A 17,289-nucleotide genomic window follows, 5' to 3' on the forward strand; every position below is an offset into this window, starting at 1 on the left:
AGAGAGAGAGACATATAGTGGCTGAAGGGATAACAAAACAAGACCCTTACATGTGCTGTCTACAAGAGACTCACTGCAAATCAAAAGACACACACAGACTGAAAGTAAAAGGATGGAAAGGGATATTTCAAGAATATGGAAACAAACAAACAATCTGGAGTAGCAATACTTTTACCAGAAAAAATAGACTTTAAAACAAAGGTTATAATAAAAGTCAAAATAAAAGGACCCAGAAATTTCATTTCTGGGTATTTATCCAAAGAAACCCAAAACACTAAATCAAAAAGATATATACATCCATATATTTAATGCAGCATTATTTATAATGGCCAAGATATGGAAGCAACCTAAATGTATATCAACAGATGAACGGATAAAGAAATGGTGTATATATACAATGGAATATGACTCAGCCATAGAAAAATGAAATCTTGACATCTGCAACAACATGGATGGACTTAGAGAGTATTGTGCTGTGTAAAATAAATCAGACAGAAAGACAAATGCCCTATGATTTCACTTATATGTGAAACCTGAAAAACAAATATAAGCTCTGGCCAGTTTGGCTCAGCAGTAGGGCATCCAGACCAAAGAGTCACGGGTTCGATGCTGGTCAAGGATATGTACCTTGGTTGTGGTTTAATCCCTGGTCAGGGTCATATGGAAGGCAGCCAGTCAATGTGTCTCTCTCACACCGATATTTCTCTCTCTATCTCCCTCCCTCCCTCCTACTCTGTCTAGAAATAAATGGAAAAATATCCTTGGGTGAGGATTTAAAAAAAAAAAAAAAGACAGCCCTGGCCAATTTGCCTCAGCGATTAGAGACATCAGCCCGCACATCAATGAGTCGCAAGTTCTATTCTGATCAAGGGCACATACCTTGGTTGCAGTTTGTCCCCAGCCCTAGTCAGGGTCCTGAGGGAGGCAGCTGGTTGATGTGTCTCTCTCACATCGATGTTTCTCTCTCTCTCTCTCCTCTTCCTTCCCCCTCTATCTGAAAATAAATGGAAAAATATCTGCAGGTAAGGATTAAAAAAAACAAAACAAAACAGCCCTGGCCAGTTTGGTTCAGTGGTTAGAGCATCGGCCCACAGACCAGAGAGTCCCAGGTTCAGTTCCTGCTAAGGGCATGTACCTCAGTTGCAGTCTGTCCCCGGCCCCAGTTGGGGATGTGTGGGTGGCAACCAGTCAATGTGTCTCTTTCACATGATGTTTCTCTCTCTCTTCCTCCCTCCCTCCCTCCTGTTCTATCTGAAGATAAATGCAAAAAATGTCCTCGGGTGAGGATAAAAACAAAACAAAACAAAAAAACAAAAAAACAGAACTCATATCTAGATACAGAGAACATTTTGACAGTTACCAGATGGGAGGTGGGTTGGAGGGATGTGTGAAGGGGTTAAGAAGTAAAAACTCACCCTGGCCGGTTTTGCTCAGCAGTTAGAGCATCAGCCCATGAACCAGATAGTCCTGGGTTCAGTTCCCACTAAGGGCACCTACCTCAGCTGCAGTTTGTCCCCAGTCCTGGCTGGGGTTGTGTGGGTGGCAACCACTCAATGTGTCTCTCTCACATCAATGTTTCTCTCTCTCTCTTCACCCCTCTCTCCCTCCCTCTCTATCTAAAGATAAATGCAAAAAAGGTTCTCTGGTGAGAATAAAAAAAAAGTAAAAACTCACGCTGGCCGATGTGACTCAACGGTTACAGCACTGACCCATGCACCAAAGGGTCAAAAGTATGATTCTCAGGCAAGGGCATGTACCTGGGTTGCAGATTTGATCCTTGGCACCAGTCAGGGTACATGCAGGAGGCAAACAATAGATGTGTATCTCTCACACATCAATGTTTCTCTCTCCCTCCCACCTCTCTCTCTCCTTTCCTCTCTTTCTAAAAAAAATTAAAGGGAAAAATATCCTCAGGTGCAGATTAAACAACAACAACAAAAAGTACAAATTGGTAGTTAAAGAATGGTCATGGGGATGTAAAGTACAGCATAGGGAATACAGTCAATAATATTGTAATAACTGCCCAGCCAGTGTGGCTCCCTTACCTGATGAAAGAGATAGACATGCAAGTCCAGGAAGCACAAAGAGTCCCGAACAATATGAACCCAAAGAGGCCCATACCAAGACACATCATAATTAAAATCACAAAGCTTAAAGACACAGAATGAATCTTAAAAGCAGCAAGAGAAAAGCAGTTAGTTACCAACAAGGGAGCTCCCATAAGAATGTCAGCTGATTTCTCAACAGAAACTTTGCAGGCCGGAATGGAGTAGCAAGAAATATTCAAAGTGATGAAAAGCTAGGACCTTCGGCCAAGATTACTCTCCCCAATAAACCTATCATTTAGAATTAAAGGTCAGATAAAGAGCTTCCCAGATAAGGAAAAGCTAAAACAGTTCATCACTAAACCATGGAATGTTCAAGGGCCTCCTTTAAGTAAAAGAAGAAGTAAAAAGATCAACGACATGAATAATAAAATGGCAATAAATGCATATCTATCAACAATTGAATCTAAAAATCAAAATAAACAAATAAGCAGAACAGAAACAGACTCATAGATACAGGAAACATTTTGATGGTTGCCAGTTGGGAGGGGGTTGGGAGAATGGGTGAAAAAGGTGAAGGGATTTAGAAGTACAAATTAGTAACTATAGTATAGTCACAAGGATATGAAGCATAATATAGGGAATACAGTCAATAATATTCTAATAATTAGGTATAGTGTCAGATGGCTTTAAGCTTTTTTGGAATGATCATTTAGTTTTATAATATCTAATCACTGGGGTATACACTTGAAACTAATATAATATTTATGTCAATTATAATCGAAAAATAAAAAATAAGCCCTGGCCGGTTTGATCAGTGTTCAGGACATTTGGCCTGTGGACCGAAGAGTCCTGGGTTGCATTCTGGTCAAGGGCATGTACCTGGGTTACAGATCTGATCCACAGACCCGCTCAGGATTGTATAACTGATGTGTCTCTCAAATCAATGTTCCTCCCTCTCTCCCTCTCTAAAAATCAATGGAAAAATATCCTCTGGTGAGAATCAACAAACAAAAACAATCCCGCTGTCAATATATTCACTTATTTTTTTGTATCAGTGAGAAACACATGGTCTCTTATTTCACTCAATGGTCTATAATCCATTACTAGTATTTATTTATTTTGGTGTTTAAACTGACCTGGTTTGGCCAGGGGAAGCCCACTCAAACTGGCTTCTACGTCCTTTCATTCTCAGAGCACTTCCTTGCTTTCTGGCTCAAGACCTTGCACTTTCCTGTCCCAGCTTTGAAATCAGCCATTTCTCAACAAGAGCCCTGGCTCCTCTTAGTGGAGAATGGCATTTAGAAGCCAAGATTTGGGTGCTAGGTGTACTCAATGCTAAGAAATGTATGCATGTATATGTGGGTATATAAATACTGAACACATACATCAAAATTTATTCCCATATCTCTACATATATTGCAAACCATGCATTTAACCCACACCTCCAATTTCAGGATTCATTCTACTTTTCTCCCTTTTCATAGTATCTGTAAACCCCTACTCCAACAGTGAGAAACTTGGCTTCTATTATCTTTTTTTGTTGTTGCTAATCCTCACCCAAGGATATTTTTATCATTGATTTTAGAGAGTGGAAGAGAGGGATGGAAGGAAGGGGACAGAGAGAAAGAAAGAGAGAGAAACATCAATGTGACAGAAACACATTGATTGGTTGCCCCCTTACATGTGCCCTGACCAGGGCCGAGGATTGAATCTGCAACCCAGGTATGTGCCCTTGACTGGGAATCAAACCCACGACCTTTGGTGTGCTGGCCGACCACTGAGCCACACATGCCACACCAGCCAGGGCCCATTATCTGTAATATACAGGCTAGGCCAATAGTGGGTTTATAGTACTTTGTGTGGGAAATAATACAATAATAAATAGTAGTACAATAACAAACTGTTTCTTATACTCACATCTACTTTGGCCCCACCCTGTATTTATTTATTTGAATCAATCTATCTGTATGTAATCAATCTCCCATTTCAGCTGCCCTGCCCTTCTTACCCTGCTGAGCCTCTGGTTCCCCTGTGCTGTGTCTCCCAGGGAATATTATCATTTTATAACAGGGTCTTATAAAAACCTATCAATCTGAGAATTTTGTACAACTCTCAGGAAATTGTTTTATGCCTACTCCTAATTTACATGACCTCCCCCCCTCACCTGTGTCTACTGAATAAAATGAATCCTAATAGTGACTGAATACCTGCTATATGCCAGACTATGTATGACACACTGTTATAATGAATGCTCAAAGGACCCCATCTGGCAGGCACTGCCATTCTCTCCATTTTACAGATGAGGAAAGTGAGGCACAGAGAGGTTAAGTAACTTGTCTAAGATCAAATGGTGGGATTCAAACTCAAATAATCTGAGTATAGAGTGCCCCTCACTATCTGCCTTCCAAATGAATGAGCAAATAATAATTCATTGGTGATCATGCTATTTAATACAGTGCTTTATAGAAGTAAGAAAACCGCCCTGGCCAGTTTGGCTCAGCAGTTGGAGCATCAGCCTGCGGTCCAGAGAGACCCGGGTTCGGTTCCCGCTAAGGGCACGTACCTCGGTTGCAGTTTGTCCCCGGCCCTGGTTGGTCGTGCAGGTGGCAGCCACTCGATGTGTCCCTTTCACGTCGATGTTTCTCTCTCTCTCTCTCTTCCTCTCTCTCCCTCCCACTCCATCTGAACAAAAAATGGAAAAGTGTCCTCGGGTGAGGATTAAAAAAAAAAAAAAGAAGTAAGAAAACCTAGAAATCATTTGAATGCCCAGCAATTAGGACTTGGTTAAATAAATATGATGAGTCCACAAAATAGAGCATAATTTAATAATACAAATGAAAATTTTAATAGAATTATTGAACTATTAAAATTGACAAATTTTTAATAACATGAGAAGCTATTCATATTTATAACAAGGGGGAAAATAGTAGTAAGTGACCTAAGTATTCTAGAATGTTCTCTAAATTTTTCATTTCCCTACTAACATATCCTTCTTTGTTAGTAGGCGTAGCTTGTTCTGTCTTATGGAGGCAAGAAATCAGTATTTTTGAGGCCCAGGCACAAAAACATTAAATAAAAGCAAAGTAATCTCACCAAAATATCCTTTATTGCAATTCTCATCACTTTTTCAGTCTCATTTATTTCCAGAGGTCTGGCAATTGCTTCTGTTCTCAGTTCCTATGAGAAACAATGAAATAAAATTATATATATTTTCAGAAGAGGAATTCTCAAAATCAATTTCCAAATCTAGATATGGCTTACAGGCTGGTTCCTAAAAATCTCATTAAAACATGGATCTCTGATGCAAAAACACTTCCACCATCACCTTCTCCAAATGTCTTCTGTAATTCTACTGCCAACCTGGCCTCTCTCTAACATGCCTTTTCAGCTACAGCCCCAGGTCCCCATAGCACCAAGGGCAACTTACCATCCCTCAGCTTTTCTCCTAAATTTGCTTCTTTACCTGCATTCTGTTCAGGGGACTCCCAAACCAAACTCAGCTAAACTTGCTGTCTGAATCCCCTGTCAGCCTCTACAATCTTTATGATTAAGTCCCTCTAAGTTGTCTTTCACTGACAATTGCAACTAATTAGAAGAGTAGCTTTGGCCCTGCATTAATTATGGACCAATCAAGGGAGGCATTTGTGCCTATTATATCAGTACTGGGAACTTCTGAGACATGGGATTTAAGGTTGATGCAGTTATGAGATTCCTGAATCACTTTATAAAACTCTAGCTTGTGCTTTCTTTACTCCACAGTGTACCTTATCTCCCTCACTGGTAAAAAAAAACTATGAAGGGAAGGGATTAAAACTTAACGCAAGGCTCAGTGCCTTGCCTGTGGTTGGTGTTCCTCAATGAGTGTTGGTTGAGTGTATGAAAAACAAATACTGGCTAGGGGATCATCCTCAGATCATGACTGCACACAGAATTTGAGAAGGGTCTCATGGCTTCCATGGCAACAGTTCAGCCACTGACTGTTTCATCAGTTCATTATAGGATGGTGTTAAAAGGGTCCCCCAGTGGAATGCTGGTGAAATCTCACAATGAGGCCACAGCTCCAATGACAAATAACAAGTCACCAGCTCCTGTCTCTAGGTCTGTTAGGAACATGTACAGACATGTGCACTACTGTACTATAAAGAGAAAACATTAAAAACCTAAAGTTGCCTCACTGGTTACCTAACTTAGCTATTAGACATTACTGGCAGTTTTGTTCTGCCAACTACTCTTCAGCAGGTGGCAACTACTATATCAAGAGCAGGGATGGCGCCTTGGCCGGTATGGCTCAGTGCTTATGGGTGTCAGCCCATGAACTGAAGGGTCGCGGGTACATACCTGGGTTATGGGTTCGATCCCTGGCCCCAGTCAGGGGCATATGGAAAGCAACCAGTTGGTGTGTCTCTTTCATATCAATGTTTCTCTCTCTCTCTCCCCTTTCCTCCCTCTCTTCCACTCTCTCCAAAAAAAAAAAAATCAATGGAAAAATTATCCTCAGGTGAGGATTAAAAAAAATAAAGAGCAGAGATGGTAACCTGGCACCCAAGTCTCCCACTTCCAGTGTTCTTCTAGGGCTGAAATAAAAAACAAGAGGAGCTCTGGATGATTTTGCTCAGTGGTTAGAGCACTGGCCCGCAGACCATAGAGTTGCGGGTTCGATTCCGATCAAGGACACGTACCTCAGTTGAGGTTCGGTCCCCAGCCCTGGTCGATGTCATGTGGGAGGCAACCAATCGATGTTTCTGTTTCTCTCTCTCTCCCTCCCTCCCTCCCTCTTACTCTGTCTGAAAATAAATGCAAAAATATCCTCAGGTGAGGATTAAAAAAAGAAAAAAACAACAAGATGAAAAAAAAAATATTACACTATAGCAGCAATGCCAGAACATAGAACACAAGCAAGAAAGTGAGAAAGTGGTCATGGCTGGCATATCTGATGGGAACAGAATGAATGAAATGTATTTAATTTAAAAACATCAGATAAGCCTGACCGGTGGCTCAGTGGCTGAGCGTTGACCCATGTACCAAGAGGTCACCGGTTCAATTCTCAGTCAGGGCACATGCCCAGGTTGTGGGCCCGATCCCCAGTGGGGCACATGCAGGAGGTAGCCAATCATGGTCTCTCTCATCAATGTTTCCATCTCTCTCTTCCTCTCTCTCTAAAAGTCAATGAAGAAAAAAATTGTTTTTAATTATTAAAAAATAAAATAAAAACATTAAATATGAACATGTATGCTTCAAGTACCATAAATCCCTACAGGTAAATAATATTCTATTTCCTCTTAAACCAGTCGGTCCCAAATTCTGCTGCCCACTGAAATCACCTGGAGATCTTTAAAAACTGGATGCCTGGTTCTCTACCCCAGGCATTCTGATTTATTGATTTTGGGGAACATCCTGGACATCAGGTGATTTAAAAGCTCTACAGGAGCTCTATGGGAGTCCTCCAGAAGCACACCCTTGAACAGCTCCTTAAACATAATGGATGGAGCATACTCCTTGAATGACATTAACTAGAACAGGATTGCAAATAAATATAAACTATTAACATTAACTTCAACTAATTGATAGTGACTGTCTAGATTATTGGTTCCCAAACATTGCGTTTAAATCACACAGAAGACTTTTAAAATCCCAAGAGCCCAAGTCACATTTCATACCAATGATATAAAAATGGAAAGCCAGGCATCAGTAGTTTTTTAAAATACCCAGGTGATTGCATTGCACAGCAAGGTTTGGGAACCATCATGGCTCAGAAGAGGATTTTGTTGAGAAGAATGTTGAGGCTGAGTTCACCAAGAAAAGCCTCATGATCAATAACGTCTGCCATGGACACAGGAGAAAAGTTTCAGCAACATGCCACATATTTGCCATTCCTGAACAAAAGTCAAAGATATTAAAAACAGACCAACATACCTGGCTGATGTGGCTCAGTGGATTGAGCGTCATCCCATGGACTGAGAGGTCCCAGTTTCATCCCAGTCATGGCACATGCCCAGGTTGTGGGCTCAATCCCCAGTAGCAGGAAGGTAGGAGGCAACTGATCGATGTTTCTCTCTAACATGTTTCTCTCTCTCTCTCTCTCTCTCCCTTCCTCTCTCTCTAAAAAAATAAATAAAAACATATTAAAAAAAACAAAAAAAGCCCTGGCCAGTTTGGCTCAGTAGTTAGAGTATCGGCCCACGGACCAGAGAGACCCAGGTTTGGGTCCTGCTAAGGGTGCATATCTCGGTTCCAGTTTGTCCCCAGCCCCGGTTGGGGTTGTGTGGGTGGCAGACAGTCGGTGTCTCTCTCTCTCACATCAATGTTTCTCTCTCTCTCTCCCTTGCTCTCTCCCTCCCGCTCTATCTGAAGGTAAATGCAAAAATGTCCTCGGGTGAGGATAAAAAACAAAACAGAAAAACAAAAACAACAGACCAGTGCCCACTAGAAGCAGGAATAACAGCTAACACTACACATTACTTTCTCACATAGTATATCATTTGATCAGGTACAGTTTAATAAAATCACAACAGTGAAAAAAAAAATAATTGGAAAAGAAAACCTTGAAAATCTGCTTAGCTGAGAAAGTAATTAAGTTATCTCAGCACTGCTTACCCTCAATTCTACCTCCTTGCCCAGCAAGTCATACAGAGATGCTCCTTTGGAGGTGATTTCAGAAGCAAGCTGCCTGGCTGCTTTCAAATCTGCAATCTGGAAGGAAAATATCAAAAACAGGAACCTCAGTGACAGGTTTTTAATAGGCATTCAGAAATAACCAGTTTGTTAATACAAATCCCTACCTCCATTTGGGTTACTTGACTATAGAACACATTTTCCATAAGACATGTACTTACATCCTGTGGAAGAGAGCCCACAGGATGATAGTTTAGAAAACACTGACTTAAGTACAAATTAGACCAACTTAGGATCTCTTTAAAAGCCCAAATGTCAAGTCAAATCCAATCTGACTTGCTTCCTAGGTCACAATAGGGGACCCCTACAGTGGTGGGGTGTCTAAAGGAGAGGTAATGAAGGACACATTTCCTAGAGCAGCATCCTGATGCCCTCTGTTTAACGCTTCTGTCCCCTCATTCTCTGCCTTTAGACTGAATTTCACAGGGCTGCTGTGAAGCTCAAATGAGTTAATATACACAGTACCCAGCTCCCACAAGGGAGGCAGCCACTATGAAGATGATGATGATGATGATGATGATGACGACGACGTTTTAGCACCTTGCTCTGTGCAAAACTTCTTTTTTAGGATTTACATGTCACCCTTTCTTCCTTGAATATTCTAAATTTTCAGAGCCCAAACAAACATCTCCCTGCTCTGCTCACACTCCCTCTTCTCCTAAACAGCAAATCCCCAATGTCTCTCTTTTATTATCAGACCATCAGCAACAATTCTCAATATTCATTCACAGCTGACGACTTTCTTTCTATTTCCTTAGTACTCTAGGATTCTGTTTCTGCTAGCTCTAGTTTCTCCTACCTTACTAGCATCAGGCTTTCAGTAAATAGTTGAATTAATGTATTGTGACTTCTGTTTTTATCCAAATACTGACAAATTGCCCTCAGTCAAGGAGTAAAAAAGTAGTTCTGTGAGTATATGACATGTTCCATTTCAGAGTGAGAAATATACATTCCATCCCTCACTACAAGCCTTTAATTGTCCTTACCTTTGAGCCAAGATCAAACTTGAATTTGCTGATATCGTCCTCTTCTATTTTAGAGCCCTCCATCCCTTTGGTCTTCATAGCGTTATAAAGGACAGAGGTGATCTTCAATAGTTCCTTCACTGCATAGCCATCTGCTTGATAAAGCTTCTTAGTATTGAGTTTTATATGTGCCTTGGTGGCCTATTTTCAGACCAAAAAAAAAAAAAGTTTATGGACCTTTCCATGTAAAATCTAAACCAAATCTCATGTAAGTAATTTGAAAATGTCTCTGCCAATAATTGGGATATAACCAGATTGTATTAAGAGTCAAACATTCAGCCCTGGTCAGTTTGCTCAGTGGTTAGAGCATTGGCATGAAGACCAAAGGTTTGCGGGTTCAATTCCTGATCAAGGGCATGTACCTGGGTTGTAGGTTCAATCCTTGGCCCCGGCTGGGGTTGTGTGGGAGACTACCAATTGATGAGTCTATCTCACATTGATGTTTCTCTCTGTCTCCCTCTCTTTCTCTCTCCGTACTACTCTATCTAAAAATCAATGGAAAAATATTCTCAGGTGAGGATTAACAAACAAACCAAAAAAAGATACAATCTTGATGGACAGCAACTGATAAAAGACAATGAAATTACAAATACACATATCTTTTGACCTAGCAATTCCAATCCTAAAAACTTATCCTACAGATGAATATATCAAAAACGAAAGGAGATACGTATAGATTGTTATAGCATTGCTTCAAAGAGCAAAGGTTACAAACACCTAAATGCCTATCTATATAAATTACATAAACTGTGATTTATCCAGGCAAGCAATATACCCAGATGTTAAAGAGAGAATACGAAGTTCTATATGTATTTGCAAAGCTCTTCAAAATGTACCACTAAGTGAAGATTCTAAACAGTATGCCACCATTTGTGTAAAAAGAAGGAAAAGAATGTATATTCTATTTGCTTATATATGCATAAACTCTGGAAAATATTAATAGTGATTGCTGGAAATGGAACTGGCTAATGGCAGACAGGATAAGAAGTCACTTTTCATCATCTAAAAAAATGTTCAGAACCATGAAATATATAATCTACTAAAAAATAAATAAAAATCTTAACAAATAATGAATTAAAAACTAAAAACTTTGCTGGCAAAATGGCTCTACAGAAACCTGGTGAGAGAATGGGTTTAGAAACTTGAAAGAAGCTCTAAGTAAGACCATACTTTTCTACTGTATTTAATTTTAGAACTATATCAAATAAGCCTGAACTAACCATGAATTGGGCAACTGCCTTAATGAAGAAAACTCGGTCTTGTTCTGTCTCAACATCAGAAGGGATGTCAGTCTGAGGTTCATACCTATCAGAGAGAGAGAGAAAGAGAGAAGATACCATTTAAAGTCCACAAAAGAGAAACTGGGCAACTGAGAGGTCAGGGGATCTGTAACAGGAAGCTTTCTGAGTCCCCTGCTTAGTTAGCAAGATTAAGAAAAATATAAAATACCAAACATCCAAGGGAGCAAATCCTCACCGTAAGAATAGGTTTAACTGATTTAAAAAAAACAAAATTTGGTCTGGCTGGTGTGGCTCAGTGGTTGAGCATCAACCCATGCACCAAGAGGTCGCCAGTTCGATTCCTGGTCAGAACACATGCCCAGGTTGTGGGCCCAGTCCCCAGTGGCCAATCAGTGTTCTCTCTCATCAATATTTCTGTCTCTCTCTCCTTCTCCCTTCCTCTCTCTCTCAAATCAATAAAGGGAAAAAAAACACTTTTTTTAAAAATCAAATTTGGGCCCTGGCCGGTTTGGCTCAGCTGTTAGAGTGTCGGCCCATGGACCAGAGAGGCCTGGGTTTTGTTCCCGCTAAGGGCACGTACCTTGGTTGTAGTTTGTTCCCAGCCCCGGTTGGGGTCGTGTGGGTGGCAACCCCTCGATGTGTCTCTCTCACGTCGATGTTTCTCTCTCTCTCCCCCCACCTCCCTCCTGCTCTATCTGAAGATAAATGCAAAAATGTCCTCGGGTGAGGATAAAAAATAATAATAATAAAAAATAAAAATCAGCCCTGGCCTGTTTGGCTCAGAGGTTAGAGTGTCGGCCTGCAGTCCAGAGTGACCCAGGTTCGGTTCCCGCTAAGGGCATGTACCTCGGTTGCAGTTTGTCCCCAGCCCTGGTTGGGTCGTGCGGGTGGCAACCACTCAATGTGTCCCTTTCGCGTTGATGTTTCTCTCTCTCTCTTCCTCTCCCTCTATCTGAACAAAAAATGGAAAAATGTCCTCGGGTAAGGATAAATAAATAAATATCAAATTTGGGGCTCAGCTTACAAAATTAAATCTTTCTCAGACCTCAAAGTTAATTAAAATAGTCAAAATGATTACTTTGCCTGAAAGCCCTTGACCCAGAACTAACTAGTTAGCTCTAAGAAGCAACAGAATTGTTGGAGTTATTTTCTTCGTGTTATTGATGACCCGCCAGGAGTCAGCAGCCCCTGGTGTACAGCTTGTGAGCTAAGAAGGATTTTTACATTTTTAAAGGATTATAAAAAACAAAACACAAGGCAGAGATCTAATGTAGCCTGTAACACCTAAGGTCTTTAACTATATTCTTAATAAAAACTTTGCCAACCCCAAATGTTAGACACTAGATTTTACACACAAAATGAAATTGAAATTATTTCTAATCCAGTGTACTCCTTAAAGTGTGTAGGAAGGTCCTCTGTCACTCCCAGATTAAGGTGAGGGGACAGAGAGGAATTTAGACCCTAGTGTCCACTTCCCACTGAGAAATAGTCTCCCTTTACCACTGACTGGTATATTCCTTCTCCCATAGTGTTCTTTAAAACTCAATTGATTTTTACCAGGTCACAACTAAATCTGTAAAACTCAAATTTTAATGAACTCTTCCTTTAGTTTCACAAGAATGTCCTATTTCTAGGTGGCTAATAAATAAAATCGAGTATTCATTCTTAGACCTCAATAAAGTGCAATTCTAACCTTTTCACAAGCCAGAGAAGAACTTCAGATACAAGTTCAAAATTTGGTGTGCGGAAATTTTCCATAGAAATATGTCGAGGGTATCCCAAGGCTCTCATCATCTCTGTAAAATCTGTCCAAGGTAAAATACAACTCAGTCAATTCATCATCAAACAGCAACTACTTATTAACTTATTTTCTCTGCTTTCCTTTCTTATTCCCAATCTATTGACAGTTTTAGGAACTATTTATCAACTCCCTAAGAGGGAACAAAAAAAATAGATAAAACTTAAAATAATCTGCTTCCTGAAAAACATTTATTTAAGTTCCCTGGGAGAAGTGGAAGCTGTACATCAAAATGGGGTTTAGGAGTTAGCCGTGAATTTAATTTCTCTTTGATATCTCATTTCTCTCTTGGATATCTTCTTACTATTCATAATGAAAAATAACTGGCCTTATAAAGTATCATAAATAAAGACATTTTTAAATGTTAACAGTGGTGCCTGGCTGGTGTGGCTCAGTGGTTAAGCGTCAACCCATGCACAAAGAGGTTCGATTCCTGGTCAGGGCACATGCCCAGGTTGTGGGCCCGATCCCCAGTGGGGGACATGCAGAAGGCGGCCAATCGATGTTCTCTCTTATCAATGTCTCTATCTCCCTCTCTCTCTCTCTCTAAAATTAATAAAGAAAAAAAATGTTAACAGTGGTTATTATGGGGGGAGTGATGGTGGTAGGGTCAAGTTCATGTTTCCGAGTTGTCTTTTTTTTTTTCTTTTAGTAAGTACACAGGACTTTACTAACACAAATTTTATTTCTTATTTTATTTTTATTCTTTAAAATGTTTTTATTGATTTTTTTTTTTTGGCGAGAGAGACAGAAACATCAATGTGAGAGAGAAACTGCCTCTTACACTCCCCCTACAGGGGATAGAGCCTGCAACTGGAGCATATGCCCTGACCGGGAATGAAACCGGCAACCTCTTGATGCATGGGTCCATGCTCAAACAGTGAGCCACACTGGCTGGACTAACACAAATTTTAAAGATTAGTTGCACTGTATCTACAGAAACATTAAAGAGAATGTTTGAACTATAGAGCATTATTTAGATTTATTATAAAACAGATTAAGAAACAGTAATACTGCCCAGCCAGTATGGCTCAGTGGTTGAGCGTCGACCCATGCACCAAGAGGTTGCCAGTTCGATTCCTGATCAGGGCACATGCCCAGGTTGTGGGCTGCAATCCCCAGTGGGGGGCATTGCAGGAGGTAGCCGACTGATGTTCTCTCTCATCAGTGTTTCTATTTCTCTCTCCCTCTCTAAAAATCAATAAAGAAAAAAAAAATTTTTTTTTAAAGTAATACTAACACTTGTTGATACTGGAGGTTGCTGTCACTAAGCTTTAAGTAGAACTTAGAAATAAACAAAACAAACATGTTTTGAGTTCCCACAATGTACCAAGATCTATATTCAGTATGCTCATGGCTATTTTATTTTATTTTATTTTTTTATCCTCACCCGAGGATATTTTTCCATTTCTTGTACAGATAGAGTGGGAGGGAGAGAGAGGAAGGGAGAGAGAGAGAGAAACATCGACGTGAAGGGACACATCGAGTGGCTGCCACCCGCACGACCAACCAGGGCCGGGGACAAACTGCAACCGAAGTACATGCCCTTAGCGGGAACCGAACCCGGGTCTCTCCGGACCGCAGGCCGACGCTCTAACCGCTGAGCCAAACCGGCCAGGGCATGGCTATTTTATTTTTATTGTTAATCCTCACCTAAGGATATTTTTTTCCATTGATTTTTATTATTATTTTTTTATCCTCACCTGAAAACATTTTTCCATTTTTTTATTCAGATAGAGTGGGAGGGAGAAAGAGGAAGAGACAGAGAGAAACATCGACGTGAAAGGGGACACATCGAGTGGTTGCCACCCGCACAACCAACCAGGGCCAGGGACAAACTGCAACCTAGGCACGCACCCTTAGTGGGAACCGAACCCAGGTCTCTCTGGATCGCAGGCCGATGCTCTAACCGCTAAGCCAAACTGGCCAGGGCTCCATTGATTTTTATTTTATTTTCTTTATTTATTTAATTTTTTTTTTTTTATCCTCACCGGAGGACACTCTTCCATTTTTTTGTTCAGATAGAGTGGGAGGGAGAGGACGAGAGAGAGAGAGAGAAACATTGACATGAAGGGACACATCGAGTAGCTGTCACCCGCACAACCCAACCAGGGCTGGGGAAAAACTGCAACCGAGGTACGTGCCCTCAGCAGGAACCAGGAATTGAACCCGGGTCTCATGGGACTGCAGGCTGACACCCAACCGCTGAGCCAAACCAGCCAGGGCTCCACTGATTTTTAGAGAGAGTGGAAAGGAGGGAGAAAGGGGAAGAGAGAGAGAGAGAGAGAGAGAAACATCGATGTAAGAGACACACATCCACTGGTTGCCTCAGGTACATACCCTTGACCGAGAATCGAACCTGAGACCCTCTGGTGTGCCGCCTGATGCTCTATCAACTAAGCCACACTGACCAGGGCATGTGCTCTTGGCTGTTTAATGTCTGTCCTCACTCTTCCTGAAGGTAGATGTTTAAAATGTCCTAGCAACACTCACAAAGAAGCTACCCAGGCATAAGAGGTTGGGTTGGATTTCATCAGACAACAGAAGAGATGGCATGGGCAGAGAAAAGAACATCTGCACCGAGGCCTTCTGTCACTGTTATTTGGGAAATCTGAATAGAGTGATGGAAAATAAAACAGCAGCCTCCCCATCACAGAGTCAGGCATTGCCTAAATATTTCTTCCCGCTAAGCAGTCAATTTCTGTTCATTCTGCAGTATTATTGCCAAAATGGAAACAATTTCAGGAAGATTCTTACCATAAATTGCACAATTGTCCAGCATTCATTTAATGTAAAAATGTTCAGAAATCCATTCTTGTACACTCTTCCCAATACAACTCCATTCAATGTCCCCTAGCAGAGTGCTCTCTCTAAACTACCAGGAAAGAGCAACTTGTCTCTACAACACAATCACCAAAAACCTTTAAATCCCAGAGCGCATAATTCACACTATGGTGCTAGTAGGTGTATTAACAAAATGTGATGCATCTTCCTGTATAGTATTTACATTGTAGAAAAACAGCAATTCATAACTGAAAGGAGTAATCTTTAATGGTGAAATTTCAGGCGCCACAAATTTAGTTAGAAAACTGGCCTTACAGAGGCCTCTCAACACCAAATTGTAATAACCTGCTACATCTACGAAGGTGAAGCCAGTTAAATAAAAAAAATCCAAAAAAATGAGGATAGTGTAAGGAGTCTCTGGGACAACTTCAAGCATGCCAACATTCGCGTCTTGGGGGTGTGCCAGAAGGAGAAGAGCGAGAACAAGAAATTGAAAACCTGTTTGAAACAGTAATGGCAGAAAACTTTCCTAACTTGGTGAAGGTAACAGACATACAAGTCCAGGAAGCACAGAGAGTCCCAAACAAGATGAACCCCAAGAGGCCCACACCAAGACACATCATCATCAAAATGCAAAAGGTTCAAGCCCTGGCCGGTTTGGCTCAGCGGTTAGAGCGTCGGCCTGCAGTCCGGAGAGACCCGGGTTCGGTTCCCGCTAAGGGCACGTACTTCAGTTGCAGTTTGTCCCCGGCCCTGGTTGGTCGTGCGGGTGGCAGCCACTCGATGTGTCCCTTCACATCGATGTTTCTCTCTCTCTCTCCCTCCCACTCTATCTGTACAAAAAATGGGAAAAAAAAAATATCCTCGGGTGAGGATAAAAAAAAATTTAAAAAAAAAATGCAAAAGGTTCGAGACAAAGAGAGAATCTTAAAAGCAGCAAGAGAAAGGCAGCTAGTTACCTACAAGGGAGTTCCCATAAGGCTGTCAGCTGATTTCTCAAAAGAAACTGTGCAGGCCAGAAGGGAATGGCAAGAAATATTCAGAGTGATGAAAAGCAAGAACCTACAGCCAAGATTACTCTATCCTGCAAAGCTGTCATTTAGCATCGATGGCCATATAAAGAGTTTCCCAACAAGAAAAAGTTAAAGGAGTTCATCACCACCAAACCATTATTGTATAAAATGTTGAAGGGTCTTTTTGAAGAAAAAGATAAAATATATGAACAAACAAAATGGCAATGAATACATATCAATCAACAGTGGAATCTACAGACAAAATGAACAGGCAGAACGGAAACATTCTCATAGATACAGAGAACATTTTGTTGTTTGCCAGATGGGAGGGGGGTTGGGGGAATGGGTGAAAAAGGTGAAGGGATTAAGAAGTACAAATTCATTGCTAGACTGACAAACCTCAAACGGAAAGGGGTTGGGGGGGTGGGAAGAAATAAACCAAAGAACTTATATGCATAACTAATGGACACAGACAATAGTGTGGGAAAATGAGGGATGGGGGCGGGAGTGGGGAGGAGGGGGTCAATGGGGGAAAAATGAGGAACATCTGTAATACATTCTACATTCAACAATAAAGATTTAAAAAATAAATAAATAAACTTTCAGATTCAGAAAATGACATTGTATAAAAGGCAAAAGATTTTTTTTATCCTCACCCAAGAATATTCTTTATGCCCTGGCCGGTTTGGCTCAGCAGTTAGAGCGTCG

General features: G+C 41.0%; 1 protein-coding gene across 5 annotated transcripts in view; it reads right to left on the bottom strand.

The window, feature by feature from the left end:
• CLUAP1 (clusterin associated protein 1) overlaps window positions 1-17,289 on the bottom strand; it is an 83,801-nt gene that overhangs the window by 44,693 nt on the left and 21,819 nt on the right. For 4 of the 5 annotated variants that reach the window (XM_036278989.1, XM_036278987.1, XM_036278988.1 and 1 more), the window contains 5 exons: window positions 12,680-12,791; window positions 10,966-11,050; window positions 9,707-9,886; window positions 8,643-8,738; window positions 5,142-5,225 (listed from right to left, as the gene is read on the bottom strand). In XM_036278989.1, the coding sequence (XP_036134882.1) occupies window positions 5,142-5,225; window positions 8,643-8,738; window positions 9,707-9,886; window positions 10,966-11,050; window positions 12,680-12,791 (557 nt within the window). Of the gene's footprint in view, window positions 1-5,141; window positions 5,226-8,642; window positions 8,739-9,706; window positions 9,887-10,965; window positions 11,051-12,679; window positions 12,792-15,541; window positions 15,582-17,289 lie in introns of those variants that run through there. The other variant, XM_036278985.1, reaches the window with a different exon arrangement.

This window comes from Molossus molossus, unplaced genomic scaffold (assembly GCF_014108415.1).
Source record: "Molossus molossus isolate mMolMol1 unplaced genomic scaffold, mMolMol1.p scaffold_m16_p_3, whole genome shotgun sequence".
In the NCBI taxonomy this organism is placed as follows: Eukaryota; Metazoa; Chordata; class Mammalia; order Chiroptera; family Molossidae; genus Molossus; species Molossus molossus.